General features: G+C 55.7%; 1 protein-coding gene across 1 annotated transcript; it reads left to right on the forward strand.

The window, feature by feature from the left end:
• The first annotated feature begins 2,728 nt into the window (after positions 1 to 2,728).
• Positions 2,729 to 22,452, forward strand: ARHGAP25 (Rho GTPase activating protein 25). Its single transcript, XM_039564389.1, has 11 exons — positions 2,729 to 2,789; positions 6,886 to 7,079; positions 9,095 to 9,182; positions 9,592 to 9,711; positions 11,916 to 12,123; positions 14,806 to 14,938; positions 15,825 to 15,898; positions 16,451 to 16,572; positions 17,085 to 17,278; positions 17,789 to 18,360; positions 18,997 to 22,452. The coding sequence occupies exons 1-11, from the start codon at positions 2,729 to 2,731 to the stop codon at positions 19,205 to 19,207; spliced, it is 1,977 nt and encodes a 658-aa protein (XP_039420323.1). The 3' UTR covers positions 19,208 to 22,452.
• Positions 22,453 to 22,611: the final 159 nt, after the last annotated feature.

Here is a 22,611-nt window from a genome sequence, read left to right on the forward strand (position 1 = left end):
CTCAGGGCTTCCTGTCACTGTGGGCACTTGCAGACAACCTCAGCCTCCAGCAGCAGCAGCAGAGCTCGACTCTCGATGGGATCCCTGCGAGGTGGCTCCAAAGCCCAACTCCCACATTCCAACTGCTGCTCCCAGTCCAGCAGGGCATTGCTGGGCAGCACCGGGCAATATCCAGCAATTTGTGAAGCAACTCGAGGGCTGAGCAATCGTTTGGTGTTAAATCTGTCAGAAAGGGGACTCTGGAGTCCTCAGGCAGCCGTGGAGCTGCGGCACCAGGGCCGTGGGTGACAGTGCCAGGCAGAGCTGATGGCCCAGCCCAGCCCAGTGCCAGCCCTTCAGCCGCAGCTCCCCCCTGCCTCCCCCCCATCCTGTGCCAGTCAAACATGGAAAACTGCAAATTCCCACTGGGAATCCTGGTGCCCGCTGTGCTCCAGCCCCAGACAGACAGTGAGCCTCAAGCCAGGGCTGCCTCCCTGTGACCTGAAGAGGGATGTAAAAACAACTTTAGGGGCTGAGATTTGCCTTTTTTAGGTCCTGCTGAGGCATGGTAGGTTTAGATTGGATATTGAGAGGGAATTCCTGGCTGTGAAGGTGGGGAGGCCCTGGCACAGGGTGCCCAGAGCAGCTGTGGCTGCCCCTGGATCCCTGGCAGTGCCCAAGGCCAGGCTGGACATTGGGGCTGGAGCAGCCTGGGACAGTGGGAGGTGTCCCTGCTCATGGCAGGGGTGGCACTGGATGGGCTTTAAGGTCCCTTCCAACCCAAACCATTCCAGAATTCCATGGTTCAGCTCAGGAACAGGCTGCTCTGAGGGGTGGCTAAGAAAGGAGCAGGAGGTGGCTGAAGCAGCTCTGGGGTACTCAGAGGGGCGGTTTTGGGGTGCCAGGTAGGGCTGAGCTCTGTGGTGTGACCACAGCGTTGAGCTGCACTGCAGGGCTTTGGGCTCAAGCAGAGTTTCCGTTCTGGAGGAGGGGACAGGGCCGCGTGACATCCTGCCCATGACACTGCGGGTGGGAAAGGGCTGCTCCGGGCTGCCAGAGAGAACCAGGCTGAAGAGAAAAAGGATCACACCGTGTGAGCCCGTGGAGCTCCTTTAGCTGCCTGCAGATATTTCTGAGAGCTAAACCTGGTGCTTAATCCAGGGCTCGCTCGGGGCCCTCTGCTCGGGCTACAGCAGAAATGGAGCCCATCGAGGAGTCTGGGGCCAGAGCAGGGTTTTGGGTTAATCTCCTCAGGCTGGGGGAACATCCTGGGCTGCTCTGCTGTGAAATTCCACACTGTCACATTCTCTGGACTTTGGGCAGTGGAATCTGTGAGCTGGGGATCTCTGAGCTGGTTCCAGTCACTGCCCAAAGCAGCAGAGTCGTTTTTCAGCTGTGATTAACCCAGATCAGCCCAGCGAGCTCCACCCTGGCCGTGCTGTGACCGAGCACCCAGCGCAGCCTTCAGCTCCTTCCTTTCCTCAGTTTGTGTTACAACACTAAAAACAAATCCCCTTTGCAGGTGGCTCAGGGGCTCCTGGGCACAATGCTGGGCTGGGAATCACAACAGGAACCAGTGGCCACGTCCTTGTTCATCCCCTTGCGCTTCCCCTGCCGCTGTTCCTGCTTCTGCTCGGGGCAACTTCCCTCTTCACGAGGCCTGGGCTTTCCCAGTGTGGGGGGAGACAGGGGCTGGAGCCTCCAGCAGCCCTTGGGAGCCCCCTGCCCGCTCCTGGGGGTGTTTGTAACAGCCCTGCCTGATCCTCCTGCGCCTCGAGAGCCACAGCTCGGCCCAGCCCCAGCCCAGGCTGCTCTGGGCATGCACAGCCTGTTCTGGGGTGGAAAACCAGCACGAACCAGGATACACTCACTGTTGTGAGCAGGGATTTTGCTCGATCCACTGCTCCTGGTGGGTTCTGTGTCCACATCCCACCTTTGCCCAGGGAAGCTGTGGCTGCCCCATCCCTGGGGGTGTCCAAGGCCAGGTTGGATGTGGCTTGGAGCAGCCTGGGACAGTGGGAGGTGTCCCTGCCATGGCAGGGGTGGCACTGGATGGGCTTTAAGGTCCCTTCCAACCCAAACCATTCCATGGTTCTAAGATCCCTTGGTCCTCACTGCTCCGATTACTATGGCCTTTCCTCCAGGAGCTGCCTCATTTCATCCCCATTTGGCTTTCACCGCTGCAAAAGCCTTCAATCAGCCGTGGGCACCTCTCAGCAATTAACAGGAGAAATCAAAGACCCCGGTGCCATCAGACGTCACCCTGAGCTCACACCTGAGCTCCGCTCTGCCCCTGAGCAGAACATTCCCCGCAGCTCCGAGCGGGGCTGCTCCTCCTCGGAGCAGTGTTCAGAGCACCAGGAGGACACCGGGTGTTTCTGACACCACTTCCTCAAAGGCACCGAGCGCCGTGTGGGGAGCAGCCCCGGGCTGGGCTGGGTGTCCCCATCAGCCAGGACAGGGACAAGGAGGGGAGCAAATCCGGCATCACCTGCGAGCATTGCCGGGGAAGCCGGGCCAGAGCTTTGCAGGAAAGCAGGGCAGGAAAGTACTTTTATGGGGTTGCTCACAGCTGCTCTCGGAGGCAGGAAGTTCGCTGGCAAATCAACCCTCGCCGAGCTGCTGCTCTTTGCGGGGGGATCGACCCCGGGCGCGGGATCCCCACGGGACCGCCAGGGTTTGGTTCCAGCCCATCTCCTAAGCAAGCTCACCTTGGGGGAAAAAAAAAAAAAGCCCTTCCTGATCCAGAATGTCACTCAAGCTGCCACGGAACTGGGATTTCAATCTGAAAATGGATGCTGCAAAAATAGGTACGGTGACCGTTCCTTTGTGCCCTTCTGTGTCCGCTTCGGTGCCCGGGGCGGGGCAGGGGCTGGGGTGTCTGTGGCCAAGCCCGGTTGAGATTTTGGCTCCGGCCTCAGTGGGGGGACCTGGCCCTCAAGTGCCACTTTTGAGAGAGAGCAGATGATTTGCAAATGATTTGCAAGAAGTGATTTACAGAGTTGTCACCGAGGGATGCTGTGGGAGCAGGGGGACAGGGGGACAGGGCTGCTGCCCCCCAAAATCCAGCTTTGGGAGGCTTGAAACCACACAGGGCCCGTTCTGGTGGCACAAACCCTGCAGGAGGTGAGGCTCAGGCTGAGCCACGTTGGCATGGCCCAGGCTGGAGGAAACAATCTCGCCCTGGCTCAGGTGTCTCGGCGCCTCTGACATCAGTGGTTTCCTCTCGGGGTGGTGAGGAGCCCTCGGACTCCCAGGGCCGTGGGATAGCCTCACCCTGTGATTTCCTGACCCACCTCCCACCCCTGCCCAGGCTTTGCAGGGCTCTCACCCACCCTGGGATCCATCTCCAGCACGGAAACCACCGGAGAACACCTTTGGGAAGGAGTGTGGGATCCCTGTGTGGACTCTGAGGGCAAAATACCAGAGCCTGGGGTAGGGTCAGGCAGCCGGGGCGGGGATTTAGGGCTGCAGGAGCCCAGCCTTGTGCATGCTCTGAGGCCCAGGCCCTCCGTGATCCTGGCACTGGTGCCAGAACTTGGCCAGGGCCCGCGCTGGGGCTGGATTTCCCCTGGAGCAGAGGTTGGACCCCGCTGGTCTCTGCCAGGCTCTCCCTCCCCGTGCACTGCAGCAGCCTCCAGGGTTGGCCTGGCTGGGTTTTCCTGCAAAGGCAGCTTGGATTTCTGTCCGAAGCCACTCTGATCAGAGTGGTCAAACCACTCTCTGCACACAAAGCCCCAAATGGGGCCCCCTCTGCCCTTGTCCTGCACCCACACTGTGGCTCCTGTTTTTGGGGAGAGGGCAGCAGCACACGGGCACCTCCCCGTGCTGGAGGTCCCGGGGCTGCAGGAGCAGCGAGGATGTTTTGGAGGAAATGCCCAACCCCAGAGGCCGTTGCCACAGGAAATACTTTTGGGGCACCACCAAAGCTCTGGTGGCTCCTTCCTGCCCTGGGGGAGCGCAGAGAGGGGCAGGGCTGGATGTGCAGGGACGTGTTGGAGGAGGAGATGGTTCCAAGTGCTGGAGCTGGGGAAAAGCTTTGTCCGCATCCCAAATTCCATCACCACACCTGAGCTGGGTGTGCTGTACTTGTCCAGCTCTGCTGCACGAGGCACAGAATGAACAGAGCTGGACAAGTGAGGGAGGAGCTGCGGCCTCGGTGGTTCTGGTTTTGTGGATGCTGAAAACTTTACGGAAAACAAAGCCAAGGGCCCCGGGGCAGCTCCCTCCCCTCACAAGAAATAAAAACAACAAATGGCTCTTTTGGCCTTCAATGGGCCCAAAGTCCGGGGAGAGCTGCCCTGTGCAGAGTGAAATGGAGCTGTGGGCTCACAAGGGTGCTCATGGGTGTGCAGGAACATGGCTAAGCCAGGACTAAGCCCAGGCTGCACCTCGAGCCTGGGGCTGATGCTCAGGGAAGGGGACTCCAGGGGATCCCTCTGTGCCCAGAGTCCCGGCGGGGCTGGGAAGGGCTGCAAGGAGGGAGAGAATAAACCTCATTTCCAGCAAGGACGGACAAGTCAAGCTCAAGGCTGAGAGCAGGAGGAGCCCCAGGCAGCAGCGCCTTTTCCCTCAGCAGAGCCCTGATGCAGTGCTGGGCTTTGGGGGAGGTTGATATCCCCCCAGAAAAGATAGCAAACCGTTGGATTTTCCCTAAAACCCCACAGTTTCTCCTTCCAAACCTTGTGCTGCTGCAACATCAGCACGGCTGGGCTCAGCTCTGTGTCCAGCAGGCTCCTCACTCCCAGTGGCTGCTCCAGCCCTGCAGGTCACTCCCCAAAAATCCTCACCCTGAGGGGTCAGGGACAGCCATGGGACATGGAGGAATGTGATTTATGGGGTCCTGAGCACTTTGCTGAGCAAAGAAGCTGCCAGGGCTGGAGGAGCAATTTGGAAACCCCATGTGGGTTTTCCATCAGGGTAATCCCCAGCAGCAGCATTTGTTGGGGGAGCTGGCTGGGAAATCCCTGTGCAATGTCCCTGCTTCCAACCCCATCCTCTTCAGGGCCATCCCATGGCAGCACACACCAAATGTGCAGCACCCCAGGGTGCTTCGAAGGCTGGATTGGGGATTCACAATCCTTTTTGGGGTTCCACATTCACAATCCTTTTTGGCTTTTGGGAGATGATTTGCAGCCTGTGGCAGGTTTGTAGTGGGAGGTGAGCCTGGAGTGCTCTACAGGACAAAGGGAACACCCAGTGGAGTTTCTTTCTCTGGGGGATTTTGGAAGGGGAAGTGGGGACACCCTTGAACTGAACCACTGAAGCCCTGGGTGCCAAGCATTTTCTACCTCAGGAAATCACCAGTGAGGCTGAAGTCCCCCAGAGTCCTGGCCTTATTTGTGCCTTGCAGTCTTAAATGCAAACTCTGCCCAGCTGGGTTGGCTCTGGGGGGCTGCAGTGCCTGGTCCAGAGGCAAAAATCCCATCTGGAAGCGATCCCTCCAAGACTTTTGCTGTCACAGAGGCATTTGGAGATGCCACCAGTCCCTGGCACCAGTGGGGCCACGCAAACAGGTGACAGGGACACTGCTCTGCCCAGTGCTATATCCATGCTGGCATTTTTCCATCCTTGGAGATTTTCCATCCCCGTAAATGTGGGTTCTGCCCCACTGGGAACACCAGGTTCTCCCAGAGCAAAACTGTGACATCCAAACTGTTTGGGTCACTGTGCTGTCGCTGCAGCTTCAGGGAGGGCGCAAAAACCACACACTCCCATTAAAAAAACACCCCCAAAAAGCGCTAATGATTTTGTTCTCACTTGCAAGACAATTCCTCCCACGCAGGAAAAAGGAAGCTCACAGTGGCAGCTACTGCAGCCACTTCCTTTGTAAACTTGGGTCAGTTCTCTCGGCAGGCGCAGGGCCGAGAGCCTCTCCCCGTGTCCCTCTGTCCCCACTCCCCGTGTCCCTCTCTGTCCCCACTCCCCGTGTCCCTCTGTCCCCTCTCCCCGTGTCCCTCTGTCCCCTCTCTCCGTGTCCCTCTGTCCCCTCTCTCCGTGTCCCTCTCTGTCCCCTCTCTCCGTGTCCCTCTGTCCCCTCTCTCCGTGTCCCTCTCTGTCCCCACTCCCCGTGTCCCTCTGTCCCCTCTCTCCGTGTCCCTCTCTGTCCCCTCTCTCCGTGTCCCTCTGTCCCCTCTCTCCGTGTCCCTCTCTGTCCCCTCTCCCCGTGTCCCTCTGTCCCCTCTCTCCGTGTCCCTCTGTCCCCTCTCCCCGTGTCCCTCTCTGTCCCCTCTCCCCGCGTCCCTCTGTCCCCTCTCTCCGCGTCCCTCTCTGTCCCCTCTCCCCGTGTCCCTCTGTCCCCTCTCCCCGTGTCCCTCTCTGTCCCCTCTCCCCGTGTCCCTCTCTGTCCCCTCTCCCCGTGTCCCTCTGTCCCCTCTCTCCGTGTCCCTCTGTCCCCTCTCCCCGTGTCCCTCTCTGTCCCCACTCCCCGTGTCCCTCTGTCCCCTCTCCCCGTGTCCCTCTGTCCCCTCTCTCCGTGTCCCTCTCTGTCCCCTCTCCCCGTGTCCCTCTGTCCCCTCTCTCCGTGTCCCTCTCTGTCCCCATTCCCCGCGTCCCTCTGTCCCCTCTCCCCGTGTCCCTCTCTGTCCCCTCTCCCCGTGTCCCTCTCTGTCCCCATTCCCCGCGTCCCTCTCTGTCCCCTCTCCCCGTGTCCCTCTGTCCCCTCTCCCCGTGTCCCTCTCTGTCCCCTCTCCCCGTGTCCCTCTCTGTCCCCATTCCCCGCGTCCCTCTGTCCCCTCTCCCCGTGTCCCTCTCTGTCCCCTCTCCCCGTGTCCCTCTGTCCCCACTCCCCGTGTCCCTCTGTCCCCTCTCTCCGTGTCCCTCTCTGTCCCCTCTCCCCGTGTCCCTCTCTGTCCCCTCTCCCCGTGTCCCTCTGTCCCCACTCCCCGTGTCCCTCTGTCCCCACAGCCCGCTCCCGGAGCGTGATGAGCGGGGACCCCGCGGGCGCCCGGCCGGGCTCCCCCAGCGCCCTGGAGCGGCCCCTGAAGCTGGGCTGGCTGAAGAAGCAGCGCTCCATCGTCAAGAACTGGCAGCACCGCTACTTCGTGCTCAAGGGACAGCAGCTTTACTACTACAAGGACGAGGACGATGCCAAGCCGCAGGTAGGGCGAGGCTACTGGGCTGTGCTGGTCCTTGATCTCCCCCGTGCTGGAAATTGGGGCTCAGGGAGTTGGGGTTGTCCAGCCTGGAGAGGAGAAACTTCGGGGTGATTTAATTGTGGCCTGAAGGGAGCCCAAAAGAAAGATGGAGAGAGACTTTTACAAGGGCAAGGGGCAATGGCTTCCCACTGCCAGGGGGCAGGGATGGATGGGATATTGGGAAGGAATTCCTCCCTGGGAGGGTGGGCAGGCCCTGGCACAGGGTGCCCAGAGCAGCTGGGGCTGCCCCTGGATCCCTGGCAGTGCCCAAGGCCAGGTTGGACGGGGCTTGGAGCAGCCTGGGACAGTGGAAGGTGTCCCTGCCATGGCAGGGGGTGGAACAAGATGATCTTTGAGGTCCCTTCCCACCCAAACCATTCCAGAATTCCATGATTCCATGAAATGGTTTGGGGTGGGTCTGGAGTTGGGTATTAAAGGAGTTTTCTGCCTCTGGGCAGTATCAGAGATGAGCAGTCCTGATCGGGAACTTCATGGATGCATTTCAGTTCCTCAGGTGCCTGCAAGCCCTGCTGGGGGCTGGGACCCCCTGAGCCCCAGCACTGGGGAGCTGGGAAAGCCCAGTCCAGTCCCCAGCTGGGAGCTGTCACCATTTCCCAGGAGAAACAGGCTGGGGAGGAGAGCTCGGCTCTCCTTCCAGGACAGCAGTGAGGGCACGAGGGGTGGGAGCTCTGAGAGAGGTTCTGTCCTTGCTCTGGTGGGAAAGGCACCTGGCAGGACACTTTTAGGGAAAATCAGCGGGATTTTCAGCACAGCCTGAGGGCGAGGGTCAGCCCAAGCCAGGCCTTGGCAGGGCTGAGGGCTGGGCAGATGGCAGGGAAGGGCAGCTGCTTCCTCAGGACTCCTGCCACAGGAGAGGCAGCTGGAAGGGAAGGAAATTCCTCTCTCTCTGGCCAGTGCACTTGCCTGGAAGAAATCAGGTGGTTTTTCAATTATTTTATTTTATTTCCCCACCATTTTCTCCATACTGTAACTCACTTCTAGAGTATCTACCACCTTTTCCTCCTTTGGAGAAATTCCAGGGAAAAGTCCCCACTGCCAGAAAGGCTGTTCCCTCTACAAAGCGTTACCAGCAGCAAAACTCCTCTGGGGATAGAAAACACCCCCGGGGGAAGGTGATCCGTGGATCCTCGGGGTGGGAGCAGCAGGCTGAGCCCGGTGGGATCCAGGTCCCTTTTCTGGCTCTGCCCTGTTCCAGGGTGCTGGGGAGGAGCTGGAAATGGGATGTGGGAACAGAAAGTGCTGTGAAAACCTTCCCATGGCAGCTCTGCCCTGCCCCTGCTGCACCACCCCAGCATCCAGCCCCGTGGGTCCCAGCAGGGATCCCGATGGAAGCAGCTGGGCTCCAGGAGCTCGGTGGCTTCCAGGAGGCTGAAATGGCTGAGAAATTTCATTTTAGAGGCGCAGGCTCATTTCCTGCCCGGGGAGGCCTCCAGGGCTGAGTCACCCCAATCCCTCTGCCAGCCCCCACAGCCAGGGAAAGGAAGGTCCCCAGAAATGGCTGTTTTCCACTTTATTTGTTAATTTTCCATCCCTTTTCTTCTTTTTCTCTCCTCCTCTCCTGCCGGCTTAGGGCTGCCTTTTGGGTTTAAGTGATGCTGTGTTCAAGGAACAGTTTTCCTACCCCTGCCCAGCAGAAACAGGATGTTCTGGGGTTTTCCCAAGTCCATTCTCCTTCGTTTTCTCTTCTTCCACTCCCAACAAGGGCCGAAAGAACATGAGAAGTGAGAAAAAGATAGGAAAGAGCAAAAGAACCATTTTCTCATTCTGAGAATCACTTCATTGGAAAAATTGGCATTTAAGAAGTGGCTCTTGTTTGAAAAGTCACTGTAGTTTATCTACACAAATACACCTCTATGAAATATATCTCCTGCAGGGTGTTTGAGGGCAGGACCCCCACCCTCAGTGGCACTGTGACCTTGCACAGGTGGCACACAGGGGTTTGCTCTGCTCTGTCCTAGGGCTGCCTGTCTCTCCAGGGGAGCACCATCAAGGTGGTGGCCACTAACCCAGAGGAAGGAGGGAAATTCATCTTTGAAATCATCCCAGGTGAGGATGCCTCACTCCTCCTCCTTGCACGCTTTTGGGGGGGTTGACTACCCAAAATCACTCAGGCAAGTCCTTTCCCAGTCCTTGTGCTCCCGCTCCCACTTCTTTCCGAGGTTCCCAGAGCTCTGTTTCATGGGAAAATGAATTTCTTGCTTTCACCCAGGGCTGGAGCAAGGCCCTGTGTCAGTGCCCATGTCCCATGGTGAGGAGAAGCTCTGCCAGGCTGCAGCTGCAGCAGTTTCTGTTCCTTTCTTGCAGATCTCCAAGTGCAAAATGTCCGAGCTCCGCTTCCCCTGCAGCCAGCGGGGCTTTAATGGGGAAATTCGGAGCCAAAAGCGTTTGACGAAGAAAACAACAGAAATGTGCCTTTTCTCCTCCAATCCTCTCCTTAAATGTGTTGTTTTTGCAGGGGTGGCTGGAGAGCAGAGCCGGGCAGGGCAGGACAGCTGTGTGCTCATGGCCAGCTCCCATGCGGAGATGGAGGAGTGGGTGAAATCCATCCGGAGGGCGCTGGGGTCGGCGTCGGGAGGTAAAAGGGAGCAGGGACAGCTCCTGGAGGGAGGATCTCCCACTGCCCTGGGGCCTGCAGCGCTTCGGGGTGAGGGGTTCAAAGCTGGGCTCAGAAATCCCTGGAAAAAGAGGCTGGGACGTGTCCCTTATGACTCCCTTGGGAGCTGCTCCGGGAGCAGCCCCGGCGCTGGGGCTGCTGCAAACACGGGCAGTGGTGAGGAAAGCCAGGCCTGAGCAAACATTTCTGGCCTGGCTTCATCTTCTTTTATCAACTTCCTCCTGGGCTTTTTGACCCTGGAAGTGTTCTTGAAAACAACTCCCATTCAGGGACAAAGCCTTGGAAAATGTGGTTCTCCACCTGCCAGTTTCCTCGCTCTGCTTTTCCCCTGGCTTTTCTTGCTCAGCCCATCCTTTCTGCCCCCGTTTGCTCTCAGCCTGCCTGGGTCACACCCTCACCCTCCTCACACCCAGGCATGAACCTGTGCCAGGGCCTCAGCACCCTCCCAGGGAACAATTGCTTCCCAGTATTCCATCCATTCCATTCCCAGTGGGAAGCCGTTCCCTGTGTCCTGTCCCTCCATGCCTTGTCCCCAGTCCCTCTGCAGCTCTTCTGGAGCCCCTTCAGGCCCTGCAAGGGGCTCTGAGCTCTCCCTGGATCCTTCCCTTCTCCAGGTGAGCACCCCCAGCTCTCCCAGCCTGTCCCAGCTGGTTTTCCTCTGCATCCCTGAGCTTTTCTGCCTCCGAACGGGAGCAGGCTGTGCCCTGGGGGAGGCAGCATCACCCAGCTGAACGGAGGATTGAGCCAGGAATTTCCAGGGCACTGTCCCAACTGGCTCTAATATTTAATAACGGCTCTGCCTCTGATCCTTTTTAAACTTAGGAGGCTGTTGGTCTCTTCCAGGTAAATTAAGTGACTTTATAGGAAAGAAAATGTAAATTTATAGCAGCACAGAGGGCCCTGAGGACAGCAGAGAAGTCAGGGACTGTGGAGCTGCATTTTATGTCAATACACAGGTTAGCAGATCCCAAAACTCCCAAAACTTGAGGTTTTTTGTCTTCAGTGTAAACTGAGGCAACAGGAGCTTTTAGAGCAACCCCTGCATGGGGGAGGTTTTGGCAGAGCCCACCTGGGAGCAGCCCTGTGGCCCAGGTCCTGTGAGCTTGTTGCACACCAAGAAGCAGAAAAGCTGCAGAGAGTAAAGAAACAGCAAAAGCATCTCCAAAATCTCGGTGTGGTTTTGCAGGGTTGGTTGTCACTCCCATGGCATCACAGCACCCTGGGGAGGTGTCTCCAGACCAACAAATCTGCAGTGAAATCACCAGTTCAGTATCAGCTACCACAGCACAGAGGCCAAAAAAAGAGAGACATTTGCTCCTCGTGTGCACGGTGACAGGTTTATGTTCATTATTTAAAAGTGTGAGTGACAAATGAAACAGCCCCATGCCCAGGCAGGTGCTGACAAGCCCTGTGGTTCCAGCTGAGGGTGTTTACCTGCATTTCCCTGCTCTGGAGGATGCAGGGGAATGATTTCAGCCTTCAGAGCACAAGGGGAACACACCACGGGCACTGCTAGGGCAGGAGTATGGCAGAGGACCAGGGGACCCTTTGCCATTGATATTCCAGAGCCGGCTGGAGCTGGGAGTTGCCTGCTCTTGCCATGCCCCAGGCTCCGAGGAGGAGCTGCTGCCTGCCCCCCGTCAGGTGCTGCTTCTGCCGCGGCTTCAGGAGGAAAAAGGCAGTTTTGCTCCGAAGGAAAGGTACCATCCCCTTGGAGCACAGCTGGCCCCAGCACAGGGGAAGGTCAGGAGAGGGGAGGGGGAAGAAAAGCGATGGGATCAGGAAGAATTCCAGCTCCAAATCCCTGCAAGGATCTTTTCTGGTTTCTTGGTTGTCTCCTGTGCTTTCTCAGCTTTGTGGGATGAGCTTCCTTCCCTCCCTGTGCCCTGTCCCTGTCTCGCTCTGGATCAGCATCCTGCTCACAGGCAGCAAACCCCAAGGCTTGCTTTCAGTCATTTGGAGAACTGTCAATTACTGGAGGAGGAACAAGGTTTTATTTTGCTGTTATTTCCTCGGGGAAGGCTCTGGTTTCTGCAGAACTTTGTTTCTGCCGAGGAGTTTGCAGGGTTCTGGTGCCTGGCAGAGCAGCAGCTCCTGCTGGGGCAGGTGAGGTGTCCCCAGCGGAGCTTTGGGGTTCCTGCTCTGACCTCGTGCCCTGTCCCCAGCGGTGTTCGGGCAGCACCTGGCAGAGACCATGGCCTACGAGCAGAAATTCGGGCAGCACCAGGTGCCCATCCTGGTGCAGAAAAGCGCCGAGTTCATCCGGGAGCATGGAGTGAGTGAGGAGGGAATCTTCCGCCTGCCCGGCCAGGACAACCTGGTCAGACAGCTCCGGGACGCCTTCGACGCCGGGGAGAGGCCCTCGTTCGACAGGTAACGCTGATTCCCCCTCTCCCACTGCCAAATTCCAGGGAAAAGCACCCAGTCCAACCCCCAGAGCCCAGCAGTGCCCTCCAGAACCCTCCAGAAGGGCTTGAGGAGGAGAGAGGGTTCAGCAGTAACCACAAACACACAACCAGAGGGTGCTGAGATAAGATTCCTGGAAAGAAAGGAAAGCGTTTGGGAAAATCCCGGCCACACACAGCAATTATGGTTTGGAGCAGCCAAGGAAGGAGCAAAGGGAAGAGCTTGGCCCATCAGCTGAGGGCTTTGAGAAAGGAGAGCAAGGGCAGGGTCCCAGACAAGCCCAGAGGATGCTCTCATACACCCAGCAGAAGTTGTTCCTTTCCCTGCCGTGGTATTCTCCTCCTGATGCTTTTCCCTACAGCATCACACAGAGATGGGAGAGATTTTGGGAGATTTTTGCTGCTGCAAAGCTGTGCCCCCCTGCCCCCCCTTCTCTGCAGGGCCAGGAGGAAACGGAGAATTCCCTAAATCTGGGAGAGCTGCCTGTCCCTGCTCGTAGGTCTCAGAGAGGCTTTGGAGAGAGACCTTTGCAGCTGCTGCCTCTGCCATGCCCTGTGAAAAATGAGAGCAGGAGGGGAACTCCCCCTCTTTCTGGTGCCTCCCTTTCTCCAGGGGTTTTCTGTCCTGTCCCCCCTGATCCCTTGATTTTGGCCCCAGTGGCACAAGGCATGGCCCACCCTGCCCTGCTCAGCTGTGCTGCTCCAGGGTTTTTCCCCCCAGTTTGTGCTGGTGAGAGCCACAGCCCCGGAGCTGGGACAGAGGAAAAGTGGGTCCTGCCTTTGCACGGCACTTCAGGTGAGGATTTCAGCTCAATTCCTGCCCTGCCCTGTGCACCAGGCCCGAGACAAGGAGTGCCCAGGGTGCTGCTGTGTGTGAAGGTGACACTGGCCATGGAATTTGGGAGCTGCCCTGAGAGCCACCAAGGCCTGGGATGCTCGAGGAAAGGGAGCCCCCAAACCCAGGAGCTCCCCTGGATTTTTGTGCAAAGCCCATCTTGCCTAAGCATTGTGCAGGAGCCCCGTCTCTCTGCTCACAGGCCTGTCCCTAACCACAAAACTTCCCCCGTTTTTGTTGAGCTTTTTAGGAAAACCCCATCACTTTCCCCTAAATCCCCCGGCCGGGCAGAGCCGGATGGAGCAAAGCAGCTGAGTATTTCCTGGGCACTGAGCCCTGCTCGGAGCTTTCCTGTTGGAACCTGTGCAGGGCCATGGGAAGGTGAAACCTTCTTTAATGTTTGCAGCCCTGTTTTGCAACGGGGCACGGCCGGGGAGCTCAGCCCTCCCCGGGATGTTCCCCCTGTGCTGCAGGGCTTAGGATGAGCATGGCCAGGGTGGTCTCAGGGTGACTGCAACCCCCTGGCACCCCAAGCAAAACATTTTCTCAGTGAGGAGGAAGGCAGATAATGGGGTTTGCAGTGACCTGAGAGCAGCGAGGTGCTGGCTCGACCTTCAGTGCCATCCTTGCTGCCTGTCTGGGTTTTCAGGGGAGCACTTACACACACTCAGCCACGGCAGGGTGGAGTGGGGAGTGTTAGAAAGCTGCTGGTGCAGTCCAGGCACCCAGCATGCCCAGTGGGGTGTACTGGTAGGTCCTACAAAAACACAGCTCTGAAAACGTCCCTCTGTGTTTATGTGTGCTCGTAAAAATAATAGTATTTTACAACCCCAACCAATTCTAAAAATAACTGACCTGAGGGGGTTTTGCTTGAAGTTTATAAGAGTTTAGCGACTTCAAGGTAGGTCAGAATAGAGGCTCATGATCTTGACAGTGTCCCTTTGACAGAATGTAAATACAAGGGCTGCAAAGCTGCAAACACCTGTCCCGGCAGAGCAGCCCCAGTAACTGCTGCTGCTCTGAGATCCCAGGGAGGCTCCGCCAGCTCCACGCTGGGGAGTGTGGCCGGGCAGGGGAGGATCTGCACGCGGACCCTCGGGAGCCCAGCATGGGCTGGGACGGCTTTGCTTGGAATGGGAGACGGGAGAAGGGTTTTGCTTGGAACGGGAGACGGGAGAAGGATTTTGCTCCCTTCTCCTTGGTTTCCACCCCTTCAAATGCAGTGACAAGGACCAGGGTGGTGCTCCAGAAATGCAGCTCCCGCTCATTCCGTGGCTCTGCAGTCGTCCAGTGGGTGAGGAAAAGTGACTTTAGGTTCACAAAGCAAAGGAGGGAGATTGAGGCAACACAAGAGCCTGTGTCGTGCCAGGGACAGCTGCTGTTGGGTTTGGCTCCTGCTGTGCCCAGACCTGGGCCTGGGTGATGGGGCAGCCCAGAGCAGGGACTGCCTGCCAGGGCCCAGCATTTCCGAGGGCAGGGCAGCTGGGTAGAGCTGAGACCGTGGCTTTGTGCTTGCTCAAAACTCGGCTTCGGGAGGAGGCAGGAGCCCTCGAAGTGAATTCCCTGCTATCCCAGCTCAGCCCAGGGGTGGACACTGGGACCTGCCACCCTCAAGGTGGGGAAAATCTCCACCAAGCCTTTATTCTGCTGCCAGCTGGGGCCATTCCCTGGCTGTGGGTTCCCCCAGGTTGCTCTTGCCTCCTGTTGACATCTCTCTGTCTCCACACCTGCCCACAGAGCTCAAACAGAGCCTTGTGGGGGTTTGCTGACCTGCTGGGCCTGACTTTCCCTGAGTGGCTTCTTTGCACTTTGCAGGGACACCGATGTCCACACCGTGGCCTCCCTGTTCAAGCTCTACCTGCGGGAGCTCCCGGAGCCCGTGGTGCCCTGGCTGCAGTACGAGGATTTCCTGCTCTGTGGGAAGGCTCTGGAAGCTGATGAGACAAAGGTAGAGATGCTTTTGTTTTCAGTTTCCGTGCCAGGGCGCACAGCAGTGCCAGTCACTGAGCTTTGGAGTCTGGGGAGGGAAAAAAGAAGGAAAAAAATGAAAAAGAAAAAACTCTCCCGAAGCCAGTGGGGTTTCCCAGCTTGACCACATGGGTTTGTGAATGTTAAAGCTTAAATTTCTGATCAGCACCTCTTTTTGTGGAGCCCTTGGCAGCAAACAGCCAGTGTGAGAACCAGGATGGAAGGAAGCCCAACACTCCTGAGCTGAGCATGGGGTTGGCAGAGGGCCCTGGGGGACACCAAGGAGGGGAGTGGGGGTTTGGGAGAGGGAGAAGTGCGGAACAGATGGGAATTGTCTTTTCCTAATATGTAATTTGGTGGAAAAGAAGCCTCCCTTTGCAAAACAAGCCACTATAGGAAGAGGAATGGCACCGTTCCTATACACGGGACCAAGGAATCCCAGAGTGGTTGGGGTTGGAAGGGACCTCAAAGCCCATCCAGTTCCACCATCCCACCTTCCACAGCCCAGGTTACCCAGAGCTCCATCCAACCTGGCCTTGGACACTTCCAGGGATGGGGAAATACACAAAACAGTGATGGAAAATGCCAAGAGAATCAGAGTCATGGAATCCACGAGGTTGGAAAAGATCCCCAAGACCATCAGCCATGACCCAGCAGCACCCCCATGGGCACCACTAACCCCTGTCCCCAGTGCCACATCCACGTGTGTTTGGAACGCTCCCAGGGATGGGGACTCCACTGCCACCCTGGGACTGGTGGAGTCCCCAGGAGGAGACCCCCAAAGGCACGGATGGAGTGACCAAAGCTGTTCTTGGCCCAGATGTGCCTGTGAATCCTCCTGGAGCTGTTTCTTACCTCGCATTTAGGGCCACCAGGAGCTCATGAAGCAGCTGTCCCTCCTCCCCAGAGACAACTACAACCTCCTCAGCTACATCTGCAGGTCAGTGCTCTGCACAAGGCATGGACAGCTCAGGTTTGGTGTTGGGGAGCAGAAATGTCATCCCAAAGGATGACTCCTCTAGACAGAGCCTGCTTAAGCTGTGCTTTGGTTGCCTTTGAGTCACCAGATCCCGATTTTTGTAGAGGAGAATTTCAGCCCCGGGGATAAACCCCCTGACAATGTCTGAGCATAAACCACCACCCTCAGACTCACTGATAAATCCCTGAGAGTTAAAACCAGGTGTAGTTTTCCTGGACAAAAACATTGTGCACCAAAACTTCCAGGTTTCACCCAGCCTGGGTGGTTTTTCTCCGGTTGGAGATTTGATGGGGGGATTCCCTTCCTTTCTGATTTGTTTTTGAGGGGAGCAGCTCCTCACATGATGGTTTTTATTCTGGTACCAGTAAGACCCAGCTCCAGTTCTAAGGCCAAGTGTTTCTGTTCTTGTGACTGAGAGGAAGAGCTGGGAGGATGAACCAGGATTTTATACCAGTGAGGCTTTTTGTACTCTTCCACCTCTGATGGGAAATATTTGCTCTCCAATTCTGGCAGGTTTCTCTATGAAATCCAACTCAACTCCAGTGTCAATAAGATGAGTGTGGATAACCTGGCAACAGTGATTGGAGTGAACCTCATCAGACCCAAGATAGAGGACCCTGCAATTATCATGAGAGGTAAAAGGGACTGCTGGAATCATTGGCACAGGAACTCCTGGCATGCTGAAATACTGAGTTGCATCCACAGCCTTGAAATGAATGATTTTCTGTGGTGGAGCTGTGGATATAAGCCAGAAGCGTGCCTGGGCACAGCGAGTACAGCAGGGCAGAGTCAAGCCCTGTGTTTGTTAGGCTCTAAAGGTGTTTGTGGTGACAAAACCCCCTCAGGAATTACACTGCATGCTCCCTTCATGGAGTTCAGCCCATTCAGGAATTTGGTGAGATCATCTCTGTGCTGCTTGGAGCAGGGAGGTGTAAAATCCTTCTCCAGGGAACAGAGGAAACTCAAAGAAATGAGGGTACTCACCTACTTTTACTCACTGCATTTACTTTATTTGGCTTTGTGATCCTTCTCCTTGTTTTCTGCTCCATCTCCATTTTAGACACCAGAAAGACCAGGCAGGAAATCCAAGTGGTGGAAGGGATCCTGTGGCACTGGGTTTGCCCCTGACAATCTCTAATTCCTCCAGGCACACCCCAGGTCCAGAAGGTGATGACTGTGATGATCAGTGACCACGAAAAGCTCTTTCCCCCATCCAAGGATGTGCCTCCCTCCCCACCTGCCCAAAAAACCGAGAAGAAAGCTCCTGTCCCTCGCAGCTCCGTGGGCTGGGGAGCTGCAGAGGGCCCCACAGCTCCCAGAGGCTCCATCCAAAGGCAAATGGTAAGGAGGGATCCCCAGGGGAATAACCAATTTATTAAACGTGTGATTAATTGGGACAGGCTCTGACAGGTCAGCGAGCCCTAAAACCACTTTTATATAAAGTGCTATTTATAGGTTCAAAAGCTGTATCTGTCATCCCTGGAATATTTACATCAGGAAAATGATGTAGATAAACTTTCCACTTTCCTGTGGAAAATCTGCTGTTCTGGGAAATATGAAAACTCCCAAAGCTTTCTGGCTAAACAGCTGAACACGTGAAACCTTTCCAGCTCAGGCTGGTGAAGGGAAAGCATTGGGTATTAAAGGCTTTTCTCCGAAGGAATCTCTGCAAAAAGTTCTTTTTAATGGTAATCATGGTGCAATTCAAAATAGTTTTCTATGGAAAAGCGAGGCCATTCCTCCAGCAGGCTCGAGTGTGGCCTTTGTAAACCCTGCAGTCACAGCAGCAGCTGTCACCTGTCTGCTCCCAGAGCAGGACGGGCTCTCCCAAAGCCGTGCTCTGTTTTACAGAGGGATCACCCCAATTCCAGCAGCACCCCTGGCCCAGCTGCGAGCTCCAGTGTCCCCGGGGAGGACACAGAGTCCAAAGACACACAGGGAATGTGGAAAACACAGCCAAGGAAAAGAACTCAGACTTTACCTACGAGGAAATCTTTCCTGGCAGCGGCTCCCCCAGGGGAGAAGGGCTGCAAGGAGAAGAACGATGTCTTTGCCAGTGACTTTTGGAAAAGCAGCACGCGCCCCGTGGGCTCTGATGGACACAAGAGAACGTTGTCTCATGATCTCTTTAAGCTGCTCGACCTCCACAGGGCTTCAACCTACGACAATGTTCCCCCCTCCCAGGCAGAGAGTGGGGAAGGCAGCGGCTCCAGCCCCAGCCCTGCCAGCAGCATCTCCGAGAAGGAATTCCTGCCCTGCTTCAGTCCCAGCCACGAGCCAAAGGAACCAGCCAGTCCCACCAGCAGCCCTGCTGAGGACTCCAAACCTGAGCAGGAGAGCAGGGAGTTCCTGCAAAGCATGATCCTCAAGCTGGAAAAAGACCTGGAGGCACAGAGAAATGAGTACGAGGGGCAAATCAAAAGGTAACTGCAGGGAGCTGCTTTCTGCAGAGTGGGAAATGTGCAGCTCATGTGACAGCAAACACTGCACAGATTTATTCACCAGTAGTGTTATGCAGTATACAACAGTGGTGATTAGTGATAAATACAGCATTTACAGGCTGTCTAAAATCAATGTGCTGTGCTGTACGAGCTGTGCTCTCACCACAGTGGGTAATGTTGTGTCATGACAACGTTAATACTCCACAGCTCTTACCACATCATTGCATGGCACTGCAGTGTTCCTGCAGTGATTGCACTGCCATAATTCCTGTTATTACCACGATATTGGACCATTAGACTCTCCAGAAATCACCAGTAGCGTTATTGCACCATTGGTTGTAGCCATCAGCTCCACATATTATATTATATTATATTATATTATATTATATTATATTATATTATATTATATTATATTATATTATTCTTATCCCATTATCAATGCACATGTATCATGGTTATTGATTTATTGCATCAAGTTTTGTGGCCACTGAGGGGCTCAGGACAGCACCTCTGTCTTGTTTTGCTGCTTAATGATGCTGAGGTCAGACTCCCTAAGAGCCAAAGAATTTTCCAGCCCTTTTCCAATCCAATCCTTTCATGCTCTGTCTCCCTTTGCAGCCTCCAGAATGAAAACTATGAAGTCTGGGCCAAAGTGGTGAGGCTGAACCAGGACATTGAGCAGGAGAAGAAGAAGTCTGGGGAGCTGGAGCTGAAGCTGAAGAACGCGGAGCGCTCGCGGGAGGACTTGGAGAAGAAAACCAAGGTGCTTGAGGAGGAGATTAAAAACTTAACTAAATCCACGAGTAAAACTGGTGCCAAAACCAACTAGGAGGAGACACCCAGCTTTGCACAGACACAAAATGCAGCTGCAGGAATGCACAGGAATTGCAGGTTCAGAGCCAGGGGCTTGTATTGCCCAGTGTCCTGCTACTGCCCGCAGGCCGAGTGGGACGAAGGAGACCAGAGCTTAGAGGCCAGTTCATGCTCTGGACCAGGAAATTTCAAAAACATCCTTTAGCTTTTTTGGTGTGTTTATTTCAACTCCTCTTTCAGCTGCTCAGGTTACCTGGAGAACAGGCCAGCACTTCCTCCTGCTCAGTCAGAATGTCTTGCACTCAGAAGGGTGGGTTATAGACATGTTGTGCCTTTATAAAGAAACCAGCAGCGTCCCTCCTCCAGCTGCCTGTCTCCTTGCTGGAGACACCCACATGCAGAACATCCATGGATCCTGGATCTGGGCAGGCAGCGGAGCCCCAGGGCCCGGGGAGGCACAGCCCTGGGTGGTGGAGGTGCTCACATCAATCACCCAGATGGTTTGTGCTCTTGTGGGGCAGGACGAGGCTCTGAGATCTCCTGCAGCACCAGGAGATGCTGTGCCAGCCATCCACACCACGGCTCCAGGCAGAAAACCCCAGTGTCACACAAAGCTCTTCAGTTCAGGGGCTGTTCAGGTGTTTTAGGTCACTGCTCCCCACAGCTGGGTGCTCCTAATCCAGCACAGCTGGCAGAGCTTGGAGAGCACTTTCACACACCTGTGCTCGGAGCTCTTGGTGCTGGGGGAGTCCATCAGCAGCTCCCAGCACAAAAAATTCTGTTTTCCCTGAGGGACAGACTTCAAAGGAGGACAAATCTGGACTTATTTACGGTCCCCGCTCCGGTGTTTTGTCATTTCTGAAGTGCAGAACAGGATTTCCTCAGCCGGCCTGTGGAACCCTGGGTTTGCACCCAGCAGTGATGCCGGGTCTCTCCCCATCACTTGCTGCCATCAGTGCAAAGCCCACCTGGACCCAAAGGTGTCCCTGTGGCTGTTTGTGACCTTTCTCCTTGTCCCCCACCCCTGCCAGAGCCGTCCTTCCAGCAGTACCACGGTGCTGCTGAAGCTTTTGGTGGAGGAAAGAAAAATACCAGGACTCTGGACAGTTTTTTTCTTCTAGAGAAAACCTTTCACTCATTTATTTGGGAAGGGGGAACAGCCCAGCCCAGAGCCTTCATGGGGAAAGGAAAACCACAGAGATCTGCAGGAGTTTTCAGGCAGGACCAAGCACATGGCTCTGTGCCAGGCACCGTGAGGGGAATCACAACACTGGGCTCTGGCTACTGAGGACTTGGCTTTGGCAAGGCAGAAGTTCAGCTCCACACAGGCTGCAGAGCTCTGCCAGGGAAAATGAACTGGGGAGAGAAGGGGACACAGAGGAAAATGTGGGAAACAAGGGGAGATGGGAGTGGGAAAAGGTTATTGGAGAATAAAAGTCAGTGTTGAGTATAAAGCACTTACTGCTCTCAGCCTTGCTGGGCTAGGGGGGACTGGTTTAGCCCTAAAAACTGAGCCCAGACTCAGTCTCAGATTCACTTTCGTGCGTTGAGCCCACCTTTGCTCAGCTATGGATATAAAGTCTGGGGAAGGTGCAGAGTTTGTGAAAGCTGAGCTGCATTCGAAAGTCCAACACATAAAGGGCTCGTTTGACCTGTAGACCCTGACTCCAGGGGTTTCCTTTCCACAGAATCCCCAGAGACCACACAGCTCCTCCCTGTCGTGCCCACAAACCTTCACACGAGGGAATTGACTGTTCCAGAGGCCCGGGTGGGTCTCCTGCAAAATCCCAGTGCCTTCCCAAGGACCCACGGCCAACGCCCTCTGCTCTCCCAGGGATTGAACCTGAGCACAGGGTAGCAAATCTGACTAAAATGTTTCAGATCTCAGCCTTGGTGATGGGAAATATCAGTGAGGACCACGGTGAGGATCTGCACTGGGCCTGGACCTGCTGGTGCAGCTCCACGGCTTTGCGGAGGGATGGAAGTCATGGAGAGGAGCCCCAAGGAGGGCAGGGTGGCCTCCACCAGGCTCAGCCACCCTCCATGATCACCCAAAGCTCCCCTTCCCACACCTGCAGGTCCCACACACCACAAGAGCTGTCTCCTGAAGTCTCTTTCAGTTTTTTTTGGCTGCAAGTCCAAGTCCCCACCGTGGGAGCCGTGACTTGCCGGCACTCGGACCGAGAGGTTCCCAATGTCTGCCACCATTTCACAGCAGCTGCTGCCATTCACGAGTCTTTTCTGTGATTTCAGATGACCTTGACAGAGCTGCTTCAGTGGTTATTTATTTTTTTACCTCTGCAAGAAGCTCATCACCCATCTGAGCGTGAGGCTCAGGAGTCATTAGGGAGAAACTTCTCCGTTGGGTTTAGGAGCAGCATCGTGAACATCTGGGCTGGAAATGCCACACGCTCCTTTCTGCAAAGATCAAAAGTGTGAAGAGGCCAATAATTCCTTCACAGCAGACTGTAATGACGTGCAAAGGCTTGGCTGAGGCTCAGAAATCTCCACGATTAGGACAAGTGCACGTTATTTAAAATAAACTGCGCATTCCTCCGCTTCCGCTCAGATAGGCAAAACAACCCCGTGGCTGCCGAGCATCAGAGGGACTCCTTTGAAGATATTCCACCCATTAACATTTGCAGGGTTTATAGAGGTCATCTGTGAGACTTTCCAATAGAGGTCAGGTGGGCTGGAAATTCCTGAGAGCCTGGAGGGGAGAGAGACACGGGCACCTTGTGAGCTGGTGTTGCCATTGGGTGCTCTAAGAGAACAAGGAATTTTTTTTTTAAGTGAGGTTTCTCCAGAGACAGAGAACCATGAACTGCCCATGCCAGACCTGTGAAACTGCACCCTTTCCATCCCTGAGGGGGTGGGTGCCCTCTCTGCTCTGTCAGGCTCTGTCCAGAGCCTGCTCTGGATTTTCTGCACTTTCACATCCGCTGGAGACCGCACAACGTGAGATCCCCGAAAACTGACTGGTGCCCAGCCTACATTTTCTTCCTCCCTCTATTTCTGCAGCCAGGCCATGAAGATTTTTGGGGTGGGAGCAGCAGAGAATCTCTCCTGCTCCTGGGGCAGGGGCTGCTGCTCCTCTGGGCTGCGAGGGACATTATAAACTCACAGGGGGGCTTTGGTGGCTTTTCAGCTCAGTGGGTTTTGGACACTGACTCTGGATCCCCTGGAGAGGGTGACGCTGCTCCTGTTCTGTAAAAGCACAACAGACTGTCTACCACAGAGAATAAAGAAAGGTCCTTTCCAGCCCTGTCCTGTAGGCTTGGAAACCTCCAAAAAGGCTTGTCACCCCCTTAGCCCTCCCACGGCACCGTGAGGACACAAGAGCTTTACCAAGGTGATAACCCTGAGATCAGACTGAGGATTTTCCTCTCCCTTTAAATGTGATATGGCTTTCCAAGTTAG

The sequence above is a fragment of the Corvus cornix genome, chromosome 22, assembly GCF_000738735.6.
Source record: "Corvus cornix cornix isolate S_Up_H32 chromosome 22, ASM73873v5, whole genome shotgun sequence".
Classification (NCBI taxonomy): Eukaryota; Metazoa; Chordata; class Aves; order Passeriformes; family Corvidae; genus Corvus; species Corvus cornix.

Excerpts from the sequence above, each read along its gene's own strand:
- ARHGAP25 (XM_039564389.1), top strand. The coding sequence starts at position 2,729 with ATGTCACTCAAGCTGCCACGGAACTGGGATTTCAATCTGAAAATGGAT. Across the intron at positions 2,790-6,885 it reads AATGGATGCTGCAAAAATAG|CCCGCTCCCGGAGCGTGATG; the intron begins GTACGGTGACCG and ends CTGTCCCCACAG. Across the intron at positions 15,899-16,450 it reads CTCCTCAGCTACATCTGCAG|GTTTCTCTATGAAATCCAAC; the intron begins GTCAGTGCTCTG and ends CAATTCTGGCAG.